The sequence below is a fragment of the Zingiber officinale genome, chromosome 3A (assembly GCF_018446385.1).
Source record: "Zingiber officinale cultivar Zhangliang chromosome 3A, Zo_v1.1, whole genome shotgun sequence".
NCBI lineage: Eukaryota > Viridiplantae > Streptophyta > Magnoliopsida > Zingiberales > Zingiberaceae > Zingiber > Zingiber officinale.
In genome coordinates, this window is record NC_055990.1 from 160,784,421 (window position 1) to 160,799,490 (window position 15,070).

General features: G+C 41.3%; 1 protein-coding gene across 5 annotated transcripts in view; it reads left to right on the forward strand.

Annotated features, from left to right (window-relative positions):
* The first annotated feature begins 898 nt into the window (after window positions 1-898).
* The window catches only part of LOC122053129 (thiamine pyrophosphokinase 1-like), a 29,106-nt gene continuing 14,934 nt past the window's right edge, over window positions 899-15,070 (forward strand). For 2 of the 5 annotated variants that reach the window (XM_042615025.1, XM_042615024.1), the window contains exons 1-4: window positions 901-1,150; window positions 1,257-1,353; window positions 1,866-1,938; window positions 2,287-2,388. In XM_042615025.1, coding sequence (XP_042470959.1) covers window positions 1,021-1,150; window positions 1,257-1,353; window positions 1,866-1,938; window positions 2,287-2,388 — 402 coding nt within the window. In that variant the 5' untranslated portion in view covers window positions 901-1,020. Of the gene's footprint in view, window positions 1,151-1,256; window positions 1,354-1,865; window positions 1,939-2,286; window positions 2,544-2,985; window positions 3,423-15,070 lie in introns of those variants that run through there. The other 3 variants (XM_042615021.1, XM_042615022.1, XM_042615023.1) reach the window with 3 other exon arrangements.

Genomic DNA, 15,070 nt, shown 5'->3' on the forward strand with positions numbered 1-15,070 from the left:
CTCGAGGATCCAGCCGGGAGCGCTACATCCCCAGCGTTCGTTGACCCCTGGTTCGGACAGGATCACCAGGTAATCACATAACCAAGGTTATGGGGAATAAAATATAACCAAATGTTGTTTGATTCAACATAGGTAATGCAACAAAAACTTGTTTGTTTGAAGGTTTTAATAAATACTTTAGTTTAGGGGGTGTTTGGTTGATGGGTTTGGGAATGAGGGAATGGAATGATAGTAAAAGATGGTGTTTGGATTGTGGGTTTGGGAATGACAATTTGGGAATGATTTCTAGATTTATGGGAATCAACCAAACCCATATAACTAGGTTGGTTTCATTTCCATTCCCATTCCCATTACACCTTACTATCAAACTCATACCCATAGTCATTCCCATCATTTCCATTAATATTTTACTGTATTACTCTTAGTTACAAAATCAACTATAAATATTATTATTATTATTATTATTATTATTATTTAATTTTTTAATGTTTTTTTTTACTTTTTCTTTTTCCTATATATATTTTTAGGTTTTTATTTTATTTTTATTTTTTTTAACATTTTTCATATTTTTAATATTTTATTTAATTTTTTAATTATTTTAATTTTTTTTTTTAAATTTTTAATGTTTTTTTTCATTTTTAAAAATATTTTATATATATATTTTTTTCTATATTTTTTTTGTCGGAGTATATTTTTAGTAAAAAATTCGTTAACCAATAATTATGAATAAATAACTAAAGTTATCAAATTGTAATGGGAGATGCGACAGCGTGTTCTCTTTTGAAAAATTCAAGAAGGCACAATTTATTTATTGAGAGAATAGAAAATCATCATTACCAAAATAATAGAGACAACATAATTGAACGAGTCAAAGCATTTGGATAAAGTAATTAATAAATATGAAAGAGGACATGAAAAATAATTGAACAAATCTCGCTGCTTCGGCTTCTTCCGGCGAGAGACGCGGTCGTTCAAACAAATACACGGCCGCTGCGCAAGTTCGCGGAAAGCCGGTCGGTCATGGAGGCGATGAGGCACGCCTCCACTTTCCTTCGCTTTCCTGCGCCGCCCGACATCAGCTCGCCTTCCTACGCGCTCGTCGTTCTAAACCAGCGCCTCCCTCGATTCGCGCCCGTACTTTGGAGCCACGGTGAGCTCCTCACCCCTTTGCCCCTTTGCTTCCTCTTTCTTCTCCCTGGGATTCCGTTGGTGTTCGTATTATTATTATTATTACTATTTTTTGTATGTGTGATCAGCAAAGCTCCGTGTTTTTGCCGATGGAGGGGCGAATCGTGTGTATGACGGCATGCCCAATTTATTCCCTGAGATAGATCCGACGGAAGTGCGGCACAGGTTAGGGCTTCATATATCAATCCTTTCGAAATTTTTTGTTTCAGGTTCAAACTTTCTGTTCAATTTATGCCAATTAAATCTTCACTTCCTGAAAATCTGGTCTTAGTTAGTCTTAGACCAAGATCTAGCTTGGTAGCTCAAGTGAAAGGCTTGTAGTTTGAAAAGAAATAGTTCGTCGCAGAACTTAGTTGAACTGAATAGTAAAGTACATTATCCTGAATAATTGGGCATACCTCTTTTAAGTATGGCCATTTATTTGTCTTCTTCCCTTTGCAGCCATTTGTCTTTTCTTCTGAATCTTGGCCAAGTCTATAAATCTCAATTCTCAATGTCAAGAATAAGGCACCAATGCCCTTGCTATGATTCTAATGGTGATATAAGCTTAGATAGTTGGAAGAGTGATTTTTCCTCTTTCTATATTATATACTTTTCCATTTTCGCTGCACCTCTACCTTAGCCAAAATTTCTTCAATTTTAACTAAGTTATTGACATTTTCTATTTCATTTTGAAGGTACAAACCAGACATAATTAGGGGTGACATGGACTCAATAAGAAAAGAAGTGAAGGAATTCTATGTTAACCTGGTAAGCTCTTTTAAGGTTGTCATATCATGGTTGTTAACATTTTATCACTACTGAAAGATACTGAACCTTCTGTTTATCATAGGAAGCTCTAGTTAAACATTATAATGCACTTGTGTTGTTTGGAATACAATATATCTAAGCATAATGACTCTTAAAATTCCAGGAATCTGATACTGATTTTATAATTAAACTACAATGCCCTATAAATTCAAAACAATACATATGAGTATACAGAGATTCTATTTTGTAATTTCGTTCATGATTCCTCTGTTGCATAGTTTAGCATAAGAACTCCCTGCAGAGCTAACAAATGTTACTCAATGACATTAAAGTGTGTTTGTTTTATAGGGTGTCAAAGTAGAGGATGTATCACATGACCAGGCCACCACAGATCTACACAAATGTGTTAATTATGTTTGTGATTCCGTGGACGAATTGGACAAGTCAAATGTGAGTAGCCAGCATGCCTAATTCTTTTCTTATTTCCACCTATTTTAGCTGATGATCATAATTGTATCACAAATTACTATGATTAGATGCTTGTTCATTATTATGATTGACAACTTGATGCATCAATTAGTAAATGTCTAGCACATGCTGATGAATTCATGTTTTGAATGCTAACCACATGCCTTCCATAGGCAAGGAATGAAATAACACTTTTTCTCTGAGCAAGTTCACCACATATAAGAAAACAATAAATTGAATACATCACTGGGAAATGTTAGAGATATTAAATTAAAAGTGTTACTGATTCAGTAAGCTTAGTCCCACATCAGTAATTCTATATTTAGTATCTTATTGTGATACTATGTATATCCAAATAACAGTTACCACATGAATACGATAAAAAATACAATATTTAATGTCTCAAATTTTGCCACATACTAAAGCCATCTTTGAGAATAGTGCCTTCCTAGAGGGTGGGTGAATATTGCCTTTTAATTTTTGAAAATAATTTTTTCAAAACCTTCGCAATTAAAATAAAATATTTAAAATCAGAGTATAGAAAAAGGGACATAATGATATTTAACATGGTTCGACCAGCAGGTTTCTATTTCACGCCCTATTGTTTCTATACCACGCTCTATCTCGTCAACTGATCATGGCTCAGTTCTCTGATGGAAAAATTCCAATCGACTATGTTGTAATGCTAGCATGACTCACGCGTTTGATGAGATAATGGTTAGATATGTTGATGATAAAAGCGGAAAAGTAGATGGTTGAAGAATTCTAATCAACTGCCACGGATCGAGCAACAAAACAATCAAACCAAAAGCTATAAAAGAAGTTAGAGCGGGATTGAAGGCTAACATTCTTGGAGACATTCTAAGCAAATTCTCAAGATCTGTTGTGTAATCCTTTAGTTTCGCTTATGTAATCATTCTCAAGTGTAAGACTTTCTTTGTCCATCTTTGACATTCCTAGACCTATTCTAGGCATGCGCCTATCTTTCTTGGATTACTTACCTAGGCCCTTTTTCACTTGCCTCTTCCTAGGTAAAGTAGTCCTATCATGAATTCTAGTCCTACATATATTGTAAAATTTACTTAGCCTATCGTGATACCTAAAGTCAAAATTATGCATGGGTAAATGCATATAAGTATTACCCGTACATAGAAGAATTTGAATTCAAATACAAATTAGGAGAGTATAATTTCTCCTTTACCTTTGATCTATATCTTAGCACGAGTCCATTCTTCTTCCATCTCCTTGTTTCTTCTTTCCCTCACCTTTCTTTGGGCACTTTGTATGGTAATGCCCCTCTTCTCCACATGTGAACCAAATGATATGGTTCTTCTTCTTCTTCTTCGAGGCATCTAATTTAGATAGCACAACTCCAAGGAGTGGAGGAGCCCAAGGAGAAGGGCTCATTGGTCCAAGAAGAGAAGGACCAATCCGATGTTGACACTGTTGGAGTGTATACCAAAAGCTTAGCTTTTGTAAACATTTATTTGTTAAAATAAAAGAATCACATTAATCAATATCTATATTTATTTATTAAATGTAATTGTTCAATTAATTTATATAGTAGACAACATGGAGTGTGGTGTCACACTCAGAAGATCATGTTGTCGGTTCTCTATAAATTATAAACAGTTGCTCGCGACTAAGATAGAAAGGAACAAACTATCAGTATAGTCGTAATGTAATTAAGTATTAGTTTATCTTGACTAATAAATTACACTGATACACTTTAAGTGTATTGAGTAGGATCATTTAGGTATATTCTTTTTGTACTGACTTAGTAAAAGAACAAAACCTTAGTTACTATGGGGCTTATTGATTTATATCATTTAGGTATAATCAACAATACACACTATAAGTAATATCATTTCATAATTTATCGGGCTTATTGATTTATCGAGCTAAACCTCACCCTTTGATAAGTCAAAGAAATAAATATTAAATATATGTGCTTGTTATTATATTAGGATTAAGAGTACACACTTCCATAATAACTAAGGTCTAGTTCTTTTATTAGAATTCTAGTATTACAACATAGTCGATTGGAATTTTATTAGAATTCTTGTAAAATTTTATATAAAAAATATTTATTTCTTTCTCTTGTGGGGGTCGGCCAACCTTGCTTGGTGCCCAAGCAAGGTGGCCGACCATATTAAAATAATAAAATCATCATCCAATTAATTTTGGTGATTGATTCAATCAAGAGGAAAGAAAAGGAAAAATAAAAGGGAAAAGGAAAAATTAGAGGAAGATTTTAATTTTTGTAAAAATTCTTCCCTTATTTGCCTTGGGCAAGTAATATAAAAGAAGGGGTGAGGAGGCCTTATGTTACAACAATTCTTATTCTCTTGTTTGGAGACCTAGGTGTGGCCGGCCCTCTCCCTTTCTTCTCTCTTTTCCCTTTTGCTCTCTTCTCCTTGTGGTGGTGGTGGTGGCCGGATTTTACAAGAAGAGGAAGGAGGCTTTTGGGTGGTGTTCATCTTGGAGGATCGTCGCCCACACGACGTCCAAGGCGATGCGAGGAATACGGTAGAAGATCTCGAGGTCATTAGCATACAAAGAGAAGGTATAATTAGCAATTATTTTCCGCATCATGCTAGTTTTTCTCTTTGTAAGAATTCTAAATACAAGAGGCAATTAGATCTAGTTTTTCGAATTTATTTTTCGAGTTTGTGTTTTCTTCTTTTTCGAACTTGTGATTCGATTGTTTCTTTTGGTTAACCTAGAGTTATTTAAGGAAACAAATATTAGCTTTCCTTAAAAGGCTTTGCCTAGGCGGTGGTGGTTACTCCCATATCCAAGAAGGCCATGTGCCTCGTCATGCAGTCCTGGAAGCTAATTTTAGAAATTAATATTTATGGAATTAATAACTTAGGTAGATTTGAATCAATAGTGTTAAGTTTCGCTTGCGATTCAAATCTAAACCATTAAGAACAGATAAGTTAAATTTGGAATCAATGATGTTAAGTTCCGTCTGCGATTCCTAATTTAACTTCTAAAGAATACAATAGGTTATTTAAGGAAAGGTTCGACACTTGTACAAAAAATTTTTGTATAGTGGAACCGGTATGTTTTCCTAGGACTAACCAACAGACACAAGGTCAACATTCGAGGAGAAGTATGAAGAGGAGGAGAAGGAAGAAGATGAGAGATCCTCTACATCTTCAAGAAAGAGGTGGAAGCATCCACATCCTCAAGAGTTGAAGAGGTGGGAGCACCCACACTCTCAAGAGGAGAAGAAGAAGAAGATGATGCAACCTCCACAATGCAAGCTACATCAAATGGAGAATCAAGCATCATCCCTACAAGCAAAGGTATAGGAACTTCAATTGCAAATAATAAAAATCATATCATTTACTTTGATATAGGGAACATGGACACTATAAGAGCAAGTATCCAAAATTAACCAAGAAGAAGGGTCAAGTGACAACCAAGGCTAAGGAGAAGCCTAAAGTGGTTGGTCCCATGGAACACAAGAGCAATGCAATCAAAGAGGACATTATAGAAGTCAATGTCCTAAAGGGAATAAGTCAACTAAAGTCAAAGGAGGAAACACAAGTTTAGGGGGAGCTTCCAAGGTAAAAAGCAGGGTATCTTTTAATGAATCTATTCCTTTGACACATGATAAAAAGTATGTTAGAAATAATTCTTATCATCTTAATGCTATTTATCATGAGAGTAGGAAGCATGATAGTTTTAAGGATAAATACATTCCTCCTCATGCTAGAACTACCACATCTCAGGTTAGGAAGGTAAATAACAATTTAGGCAATAACTCTAAGGATTATAGATATATACCTAGACATAGAAATGCTCATAGGGGTCAAGAAAAATCCAAGTCTATGGATTTCATGACGGAGAACCAAGTCTTGAGGTTAAGACTTGATAATCTAGAAAGGACCTTAGTAAGAATGGAAAACATGTTTAGGGGTCAAATGAGCACAACCTAGGAAAAGCTAGACAAGAGTCATCCAATGACTATAGAGGTTTGGGATACAAACATAAAGCCAAGAAGGATGTGACTTCCTTTCATAGGATTCCATATAGTTATGGGACCAACCCTAGGTCTAGTGGTCAAGCAAAAATTACTAGGGAAGTCATCCTTAAGAGTACTTTTGTCAAGACCAAGGTGACTAAAGCTCCAAAAAGGCCAATAAAGTCACAAAGAAGGTTACCAGGGAAGTTATCCCTAGGAGTAACCTAGTAGAAATGACCAAGGCTTCTAAGAAGCCTAAAAAGGTCCTTAGGAAGATATCTAGGGAAGTTATCCCTAGTGAGTACCTAGAGCACCCAAGGAGCACCAATAGGTTTTGGGTTCCTAGGAGCATATTCTCTACACCCTAGATGAGTTTAGAGAGTGTCAACTCCAATTGGAAAGGTAGTTAACCCAACCTTGGTAAAGTTGACACTTGAGAGCATTTTCAAGGTAATTGTTAACCTTTGAAAATGAAAAAGGATTATGATGTTACTCTTTGGAAGAGTAAAATATGTCAAAATTTGAGAAGTTAAATCTAATTTAAATTGGCACACTTGAGAGAAGTAAAAGAAATGTCAAATTGGGAAGTTAGCATCTTCTTATAGAATTAAGGGAAATATAAATCTTAATCCAAATTGTCACTCTTAGAAAGAGTAAAATGTGCCAAAGGTTGAGGGTTTGATTTTGATTTAAATTGGCATAAATATAAAAAGAAATACCAAATTAGAAATTTGGTATTCTCTTAAGGGGTTAAGGGAAAATTTAAACCTTAATCAAATTAATTACTCCTTGGAATAGTAAGTTGTGTCAAACCTTGAGAAATCACATCTAATGTAAGTTGGCGCACTTGGAAAAAGGATAAGAAATGTCTAATTGAGATCTTAGTATATTCTTAAGAAACTAAGAGCAAATCTAAGTCTTAAATCTCAAAGATTAATCTTTAAAAGGAGTAAAATGTGCCAAATAAAATTTGAGGAGTTAATTTTTAATTGTAACTTGGCACGTATAGAGAGAGGAAAGAAATGTCAAGTTGGGTTTTGACATTTCTTCAAGAAATGGGCAATCTAGGATTGAATTTTAAGGATTAACTAAGAGTTAAGGATAATTAGGTAGATTATTTAGGTATATTTTATTTATGCTAAAATGTCATAATAATTGCCTATTATATGTCATGACATCATATATTGCATTCATTTTTATTATGAAAAACACAAAAATATCATGTCATGTCATACATACATCATGTAGTTATAGCATGTTTTTCTTTTAAAAATTACTTTCTTTGATGTATGCCATATAACATCATGCATTATGTTAGTTTTCTTGTAATTAAGGACAAAAGATATTTATTATAAATGGTAAATATCCCAACAAGTGAGATTATACCAAATGACATCCTAGGTGGATGATCATAAGTCTCATAATGTCTAGATAGATATGCATAATCCCTTAGTTTAGGGCAAAACCAAATTTACATCTCACAAAAATCATAAGATGACTTGTATGTGTTTTAGTACACATTAGATACAAGTGAGATGTTAGGATGGTGAACAAAACTCAAGATGTTGATTTAGTGCATCTTGTTGAGTTTTAGGTTCATCAAAACACATAGTTATGTATTTTCCAATCATTGGGAAAGCTAATGTATAAGTCATGTGCATTGAGCCCAAAGAACATGGTTGGATGTTGGTTTTGAAAATCATTTTAAAATACTTTTAGAAAACTTTGATGAAGACTATCTTTTGATAGTAATCATTATTGGAAAGGTAAACACAAACTAGGAGAAAACATTGAAGTTTTCAAGAGTTTTCAAATTTGTGTCAATCTTTGAAAATAGGAAGTATTTTCATAGAAAACTATTTTTCCTTGATAGAATATACCCTAAATAATGTCTACATGTATTTTCATGATTTTTAGAGTGTTGTAGAATTTTTGGGGAGTTTCTGAATTTCGCTTGATCCGGCAGTAAGAATGGGGGACCCCATTTAGCCGAGTCAACGCCACGTGGAAAGGTAAAAGGCCGAGCTGATTATGATGGTGACGACCGGCTGAAGCTTCCGAGCGGAAGCGAGGCACCCCGGCGGGGAGTCGGGGTTCCGACGCTCATGATGAACAGTATAATAGTGCCGATCGGATGGCCCGCTCGGCCGAAGGAATGAAGTATCAACACTGCGAACAGTCCCGAGCACGCGACCAGGAAGTTCCCGAGCGGATCAGCACGTCCGACCGGTCGGACGCTCGGCATGGAGACAAGGACAGAAATATCCTCTGACAGCAGGTGATACGCAGGATCTTAGGGCATGGGCTCACTGTCCCATCAGATACGTGCTCGAACTGTAGCAGTAAGGGGTCAGGCAAGCTCATCTGACAAGCCCATACTAAGGTATGGCACAGAACACGTGTGCACCTCGGTGTGAGTGCACATGCCTCTTCATAGCCCTATATAAGGGTCCTCACCCTTCGCCGGAGGTACGCTCTCTCGCATGTTGGAGCCTCATATCTGCTGTCTGCTTGCCTGACTTGAGCGTCGGAGGGTCGTCGCCGGGGACCCCTCCCCGGCCCGACTTCTGTGCAGGTTCGCCGGAGGTCGGTGCAGATGGCCGAGCGCCCGTCGATTCAGCGACTCGGACAGGATCAAATTGGCGCCGTCTGTGGGAACGCGCCTGTATCCGAGCGGAATAGATGGACGAGGCTGGATGACCTCACACCGTGATGCTCCCCCAGGAGAAACTTGACGCTCTAATGGAGGCAAGAGCAGCTAAGCTCGTGGAGCAACAGAGACAAAAGGCTCAAGCTGAGTAGATATCCGAGTGACCCAGGAGGACCGACCGGAGAAACATTAAAAATGGGGGCAAAATAAGGGTCCGACCAGCACTCAAGTGGGAGTAACTCCTGCCCCGATATTGGTCTGACAAAGGGGTCTTCATCAGGCGAGGCGACTGGCCAATAAGTTTCGACAAGTATAACGTATACTCCTCACTCCACGGGTATTCGGGAGTTGAGAAATTGGGTCCTAGTCGTGCCGATCGATAGGTCAGTTCTTTCAATTACCTGTTGCTCATAGATTGGTAGTTTAAGTAAAAATTCCCGTGCCGCTCGGCCGGGAGCATATTAACCGAGCCCCGAGCTCGATGGGAAACCCGTGCCGCTCGGCCGGGAGTATAGAAACTGAGCCAAAGACTCGATGGAATAAATCCCGTGCCGCTCGGCCGGGAGCATATTAACCGAGCCCCAAGCTCGATGGGAAGACCCGTGCCGCTCGGCCGGGGTATAGAAACCGAGCCCCGAGCTCGATGGGAAGACCCCGTGCCGCTCGGCCGGGAGTATATTAACCGAACCCCGAGCTCGATGATCGAAGGCCCTGTACCGTTCAGCCGGAGGTAAATTATCCGAGCAAAGCGCTCGAGGAACGAAGGCCCCCGAGCCGATCGGGCGGAGGTAAAATTATTCGAGCAAAATGCTCCAAATCGAAGGCCCCGTGCCATTCGGACGGAGGTATATTATCCGAGCCAAAATACTCGATGAAGTAGATCCTGAGCCGTGCGGCCAGGAGGGCATTATCCAAGCTGGGGGAAAGGCAAAGAGCTACGCCGAACGGAATAAATATCCGCGCCGCCTAGCCCAGACGTTAAACCGAAGTGCTACCGACCGGCTATAAATATCCGCTACCGACGAGCACCGTCGTTAAAGATCAAGAGACGAGCCGACGCCTATAAACCCTCCGAGCGGAATACCGACGAGCACCGCCGTTAAAATCGAGAGTCGCGCCGACCGCTATAAATATCCGCGACCGACGAGCACCGCCGTTAAAATCGAGAGCCGCTACCGACCGGCTATAAATATCCGCTACCGACGAGCACCGTTAAAAATCGAGAGCCGCACCGACCGACTATAAATATCCGCGCCGACGAGCACCGCCGTTAAAGATCAAGAGACGAGCCGGCTTCTATAAACCTCCGAGCGGAAGACCGACGAGCACCGTCGTTAAAATCGAGCGCTACCGACCGGCTATAAATATCCGCGCCAACACCGTCGTTAAAGATCAAGAGACGAGCCGACGCCTATAAACCCTCCGAGGAAGACCGACGAGCACCGTCGTTAAAAATCGAGAGCCGCGCCGACCGGCTATAAATATCCGCGCCGACGAGCACCGTCGTTAAAGATCAAGAGACGAGCCGACGTCTATAAACCCTCCGAGCGGAAGACCGACGAGCACCGTCGTTAAAAATCGAGAGCCGCGCCGACCGGCTATAAATATCCGCGCCGACGAGCACCGTCGTTAAAGATCAAGAGACGAGCCGGCGTCTATAAACCCTCCGAGCGGAAGACCGACGAGCACCGTCGTTAAAGATCGAGAGCCGCGTCGACCGGCTATAAATATCCGCGCCGACGAGGACCGTCGTTAAAGATCAAGAGACGAGCCGGCGTCTATAAACCCTCCGAGCGGAAGACCGACGAGCACCGTCGTTAAACATCGAGAGCCGCGCCAACAGGCTATAAATAACCGCGCCGTCGAGCACCGACGTTAAATATCGAGAGACGACGATCACCCGCTCGGACATACAGTCCAGTCAGTCGGACTTAATCGCCTCCTTCGACTAGACTTGAAGGGGAGGCAAGTGATCCGGCAGTAAGAATGGGGGACCCCATTTAGCCGAGTCAACGCCACGTGGAAAGGTAAAAGGCCGAGCTGATTATGATGGTGACGACCGGCTGAAGCTTCCGAGCGGAAGCGAGGCACCCCGGCGGGGAGTCGGGGTTCCGACGCTCATGATGAACAGTATAATAGTGCCGATCGGATGGCCCGCTCGGCCGAAGGAATGAAGTATCAACATTGCGAACAGTCCCGAGCACGCGACCAGGAAGTTCCCGAGCGGATCAGCACGTCCGACCGGTCGGACGCTCGGCATGGAGACAAGGACAGAAATATCCTCTGACAGCAGGTGATACGCAGGATCTTAGGGCATGGGCTCACTGTCCCATCAGATACGTGCTCGAACTGTAGCAGTAAGGGGTCAGACAAGCTCATCTGACAAGCCCATACTAAGGTATGGCACAGAACACGTGTGCACCTCGGTGTGAGTGCACATGCCTCTTCATAGCCCTATATAAGGGTCCTCACCCTTCGCCGGAGGTACGCTCTCTCGCATGTTGGAGCCTCATATCTGCTGTCTGCTTGCCTGACTTGAGCGTCGGAGGGTCGTCGCCGGGGACCCCTCCCCGGCCCGACTTCTGTGCAGGTTCGCCGGAGGTCGGTGCAGTTGGTCGGAGATAGAGGAGAGCGCCAGGTGCCCAGCGCCCGTCGATTCAGCGACTCGGACAGGATCATCGCTGAAATTGAATTTCAGGAAAACAGAAACCCAATCGATCAGCCGATCGATTGGGATGGGTTCGATCGATCAGTTGATCGATTGAAAGTCCATTCCCGTGAACAGAAAGTTAGTGAATCAATTAGCCGATTGATTGACCCAAGCTGGATCGATCAATCGATCGATTCAGAGGGAATTTTTACAAGCATTAGCTTGCGGAATCGATCAATAGATCGATTGAAGTGATTTCAATCGATTGAGTCCCAACTTCAATCGATTGGAAGTCTGATTTTGGCTTGAAAAGGATGATTTATGCACTTCAAGTCACTTTGAGTCCCAATAACCATTCTTAACCCCTTGAAATACATTTGTATACATTTAGAGGCGTTTTCTTGATGAAAATAAGTATGGATTAGTTACGATAAATCAAAGTGAAGTTTAGGATGGAGTTTAGTCTCAATTTCGAATTTTCGGAACCTTAAAACTTCAAGTTTTGATTTTCAAGGGCCAATAACCATTCCAAACCCCTTGGAATACATTTATATATATTTAGGGGGAGCTTTCATGATGAAAGCAAGTATGGATTGGTTAAGAGAGACTTGGGTGAAGTTTAGGTTGAGGTTTAAGTTCATTATTGAATTTTGAACCTCAAAACTTCAAGTTTTGGTTTTCCTAACTGTTTAGGAACTCCAAGTCATTGTTGGTGCAATGATAGACGTTTGACCATACTTTTAGGGGGAGTTACTCTTTGAAAACATAAAAATCTTTTCAAAAACCTTGGAAGGTGGGTTAAACCTTCGTATTGGATAATACTCAGGGTCGACTATTGGGAAGCAATGGAAGATTGGTTATCTTCGTTGCTAGGATGATAAATGCTCTTGGATGAGCATTGAGAAAAAGATTACTGCTCAAGGGGGAGCATTGAATACAATGAATGAGAGTTTCATTGGGAAGTTGATGCATGCTCTAGGATGAGCATTGTGAAGTGAAGTAGAGCTCCAGGGGGAGCTTTGGCAACAATGAAGAATATGAGATCTTCATTGTGGGATTGTTAACAACTTGTGAGATTGTAAATAACGTAGTGTTTACTCTTATGGAGAAGAGTTTGTTTTATGGTTTTGATGCATGACAAAGAGGGAAAATTGGAGATAAGTTAGGCTTTCATCTCAAGAAGGGGGAGTTTACCCTCTAGGAAAGGGAGAGAATGAAGGAAACCTTCATTCATGCTTTATCATGGAATTAAGGCTATGAGATTTAGCCTTGTGATAAAGAAAATGTTAAGGCTATGAGATTTAGCCTTGGTGTAAAGAAGAGATTAAAATTATGGGATTTAGCCTTGGAGTAAAGAAGAAGTTAAGGCTATAGGATTTAGCCTTGGAATAAAGAAGAGGTTAAGACTATGGGATTTAGCCTAACTTAGAGGTATTGTCAAACATCAAAAAGGGGAAGATTGTTAGGGCAATTTCCCTTGGTCAAGTTTGACCAATTTGACTAAGCTTGAGTCGGGATTTGAGTTTTGATGTTTGACAATATAAGGAGATTACTGGAGCAATCATCCGGTTATGGAGATGGTCAAAGGGTTGACCAGGTTGATGAAAAGACAAGTCAAGTAGGTCAGGGTTGACAGGAGACTTGACTGGGTAAGTCCTAACTGGAGGTTAGGTGTCTGGAAGTCCTAACTAGAGGTTAGGCAAATTGGAAAGTCCTAGTGGATCTAGGCAAGGGAAAGTCCTGGTGAGGAGCCGGGCAACGGGAAAGTCCTAGTGAGAAGCTAGGCAGGAGAAAGTCCTAGTGAGGAGCCAGACAATTGGAAAGTCTTAGTGATAAGCTAGGCAGGAGAAAGTCCTGGTGAGGAGCCAGGCAATTGGAAAGTCCAAGTGTGATCTTGGCAAGGGAGAAAGTCCTGGTGAGGAGTCAGACAATTGGAAAGTCCAAGTGTGATCTTGGCAAGGGAGAAAGTCCTGGTGAGGAGTCAGACAATTGGAAAGTCCAAGTGTGATCTTGGCACAGGTTGTAAGTCCAAGCATGTAGTCTTGGCAAGGTAAGTCCCAGTGTGACTTGGCAAGGAGAACCCAACAACTAGGATGAGGCCGAAGGAAGCTCTTGAAGGCAAGGCGTGAAGGATGGGGAGATATCCGAGGGACGCAAGGCTGATGGAGGAGACTAGAAGGCTAGTTCGAGGTTAGTTGGGTGTGGTGGTATAATCCGACAACTAGGATGTGGCCGAAGGAAGTTCCTGAAGGCAAGGCATGAATGATGAGAGATATCCGAGGGACGTAAGGCTGATGGAGGAGGCTAGAAAGCTAGTTCGAGGTTGGTCGGGTGTGGTTAAATACTAGGCATGGAGACCCAATAGGTCACGGTTGACCGAGAGTTAGGTTGGAGGCTTTGGACTTGAGTTTGAGTCAAGTCCAGGCTGGTCAATCGATCAGGCGATCGATTAAACCAGGGTCCAATCGACTAGTTGATCGATTGGAGTGTGCTGCGATTGTGGGAAGGCCCGATCGATCAGTCAATCGATTGAGATATGAAATCGCGAGCACAAAAGCTTTCCCAATCGATCGGGCGATCGATTGGGAGCTTCCAATCGATCAACCGATCGATTGGGTAGGGAAGTTCTCGCGCGATCACGAGAACACAGAAAGCTTCTGAATCGATCCACCGATCGATTCAGATGTTCCCAATCGATCAGTCGATCGATTGGGAAGTGACCGTTGCGCAGGATGCAGGTGATGGATAGCTGAGATGGAGCAGTGTTGACGTTGCAATCGATTGGAGATGAATTGGATCGATTGGGAGCACTGTTTAAAGCCTGGGCAGAGCGTTTTCTCCGCAGTTCTTTGCAAGCTTTCTCCTACGATTTCTCAGCGAGCTTCTCTGACTTTCACCGCCAGTTCTTGAAGGCACTTGAGTGTGTTCTCTCAAGGTTCAAGAGGCAACAACAAGCACAAGTAAGTAAGAAGAGAGTGTCTTTACGTGTATTTGTATTTCTTCTTCTTGTATTCGTGTTTGTATTGTGTGTGAGTTTGTACGAGGTTTCTCCGCCTCCGGCTACGACCGAGAGGAGTGTTTCATAGTGGAGATAGTGTGTCGTGTGTGGATCCTTGGATTAGTCACCTCTTCTTGAGGTGGATACCAAGTAAATCTACGTGTTAGCGTTGTGTGAGTCTTGCACTTTATTTCCGCTGCATATCATCATCAAGATAAAGCAAACCGACGAACACGCGAGGAGCCGCTATTCATCCCCCTCTAGCGGACACAAAGGTCCCTACACTTAGGTCCTAGAGAGAGGTAACCCTAGGTTATGGAAAGTTTTAACTGTGGTTAGGCAACGAAGTCCTGGTCTGAAGGGCTGGGAGAAGTCTTGACAAGTCAAGGA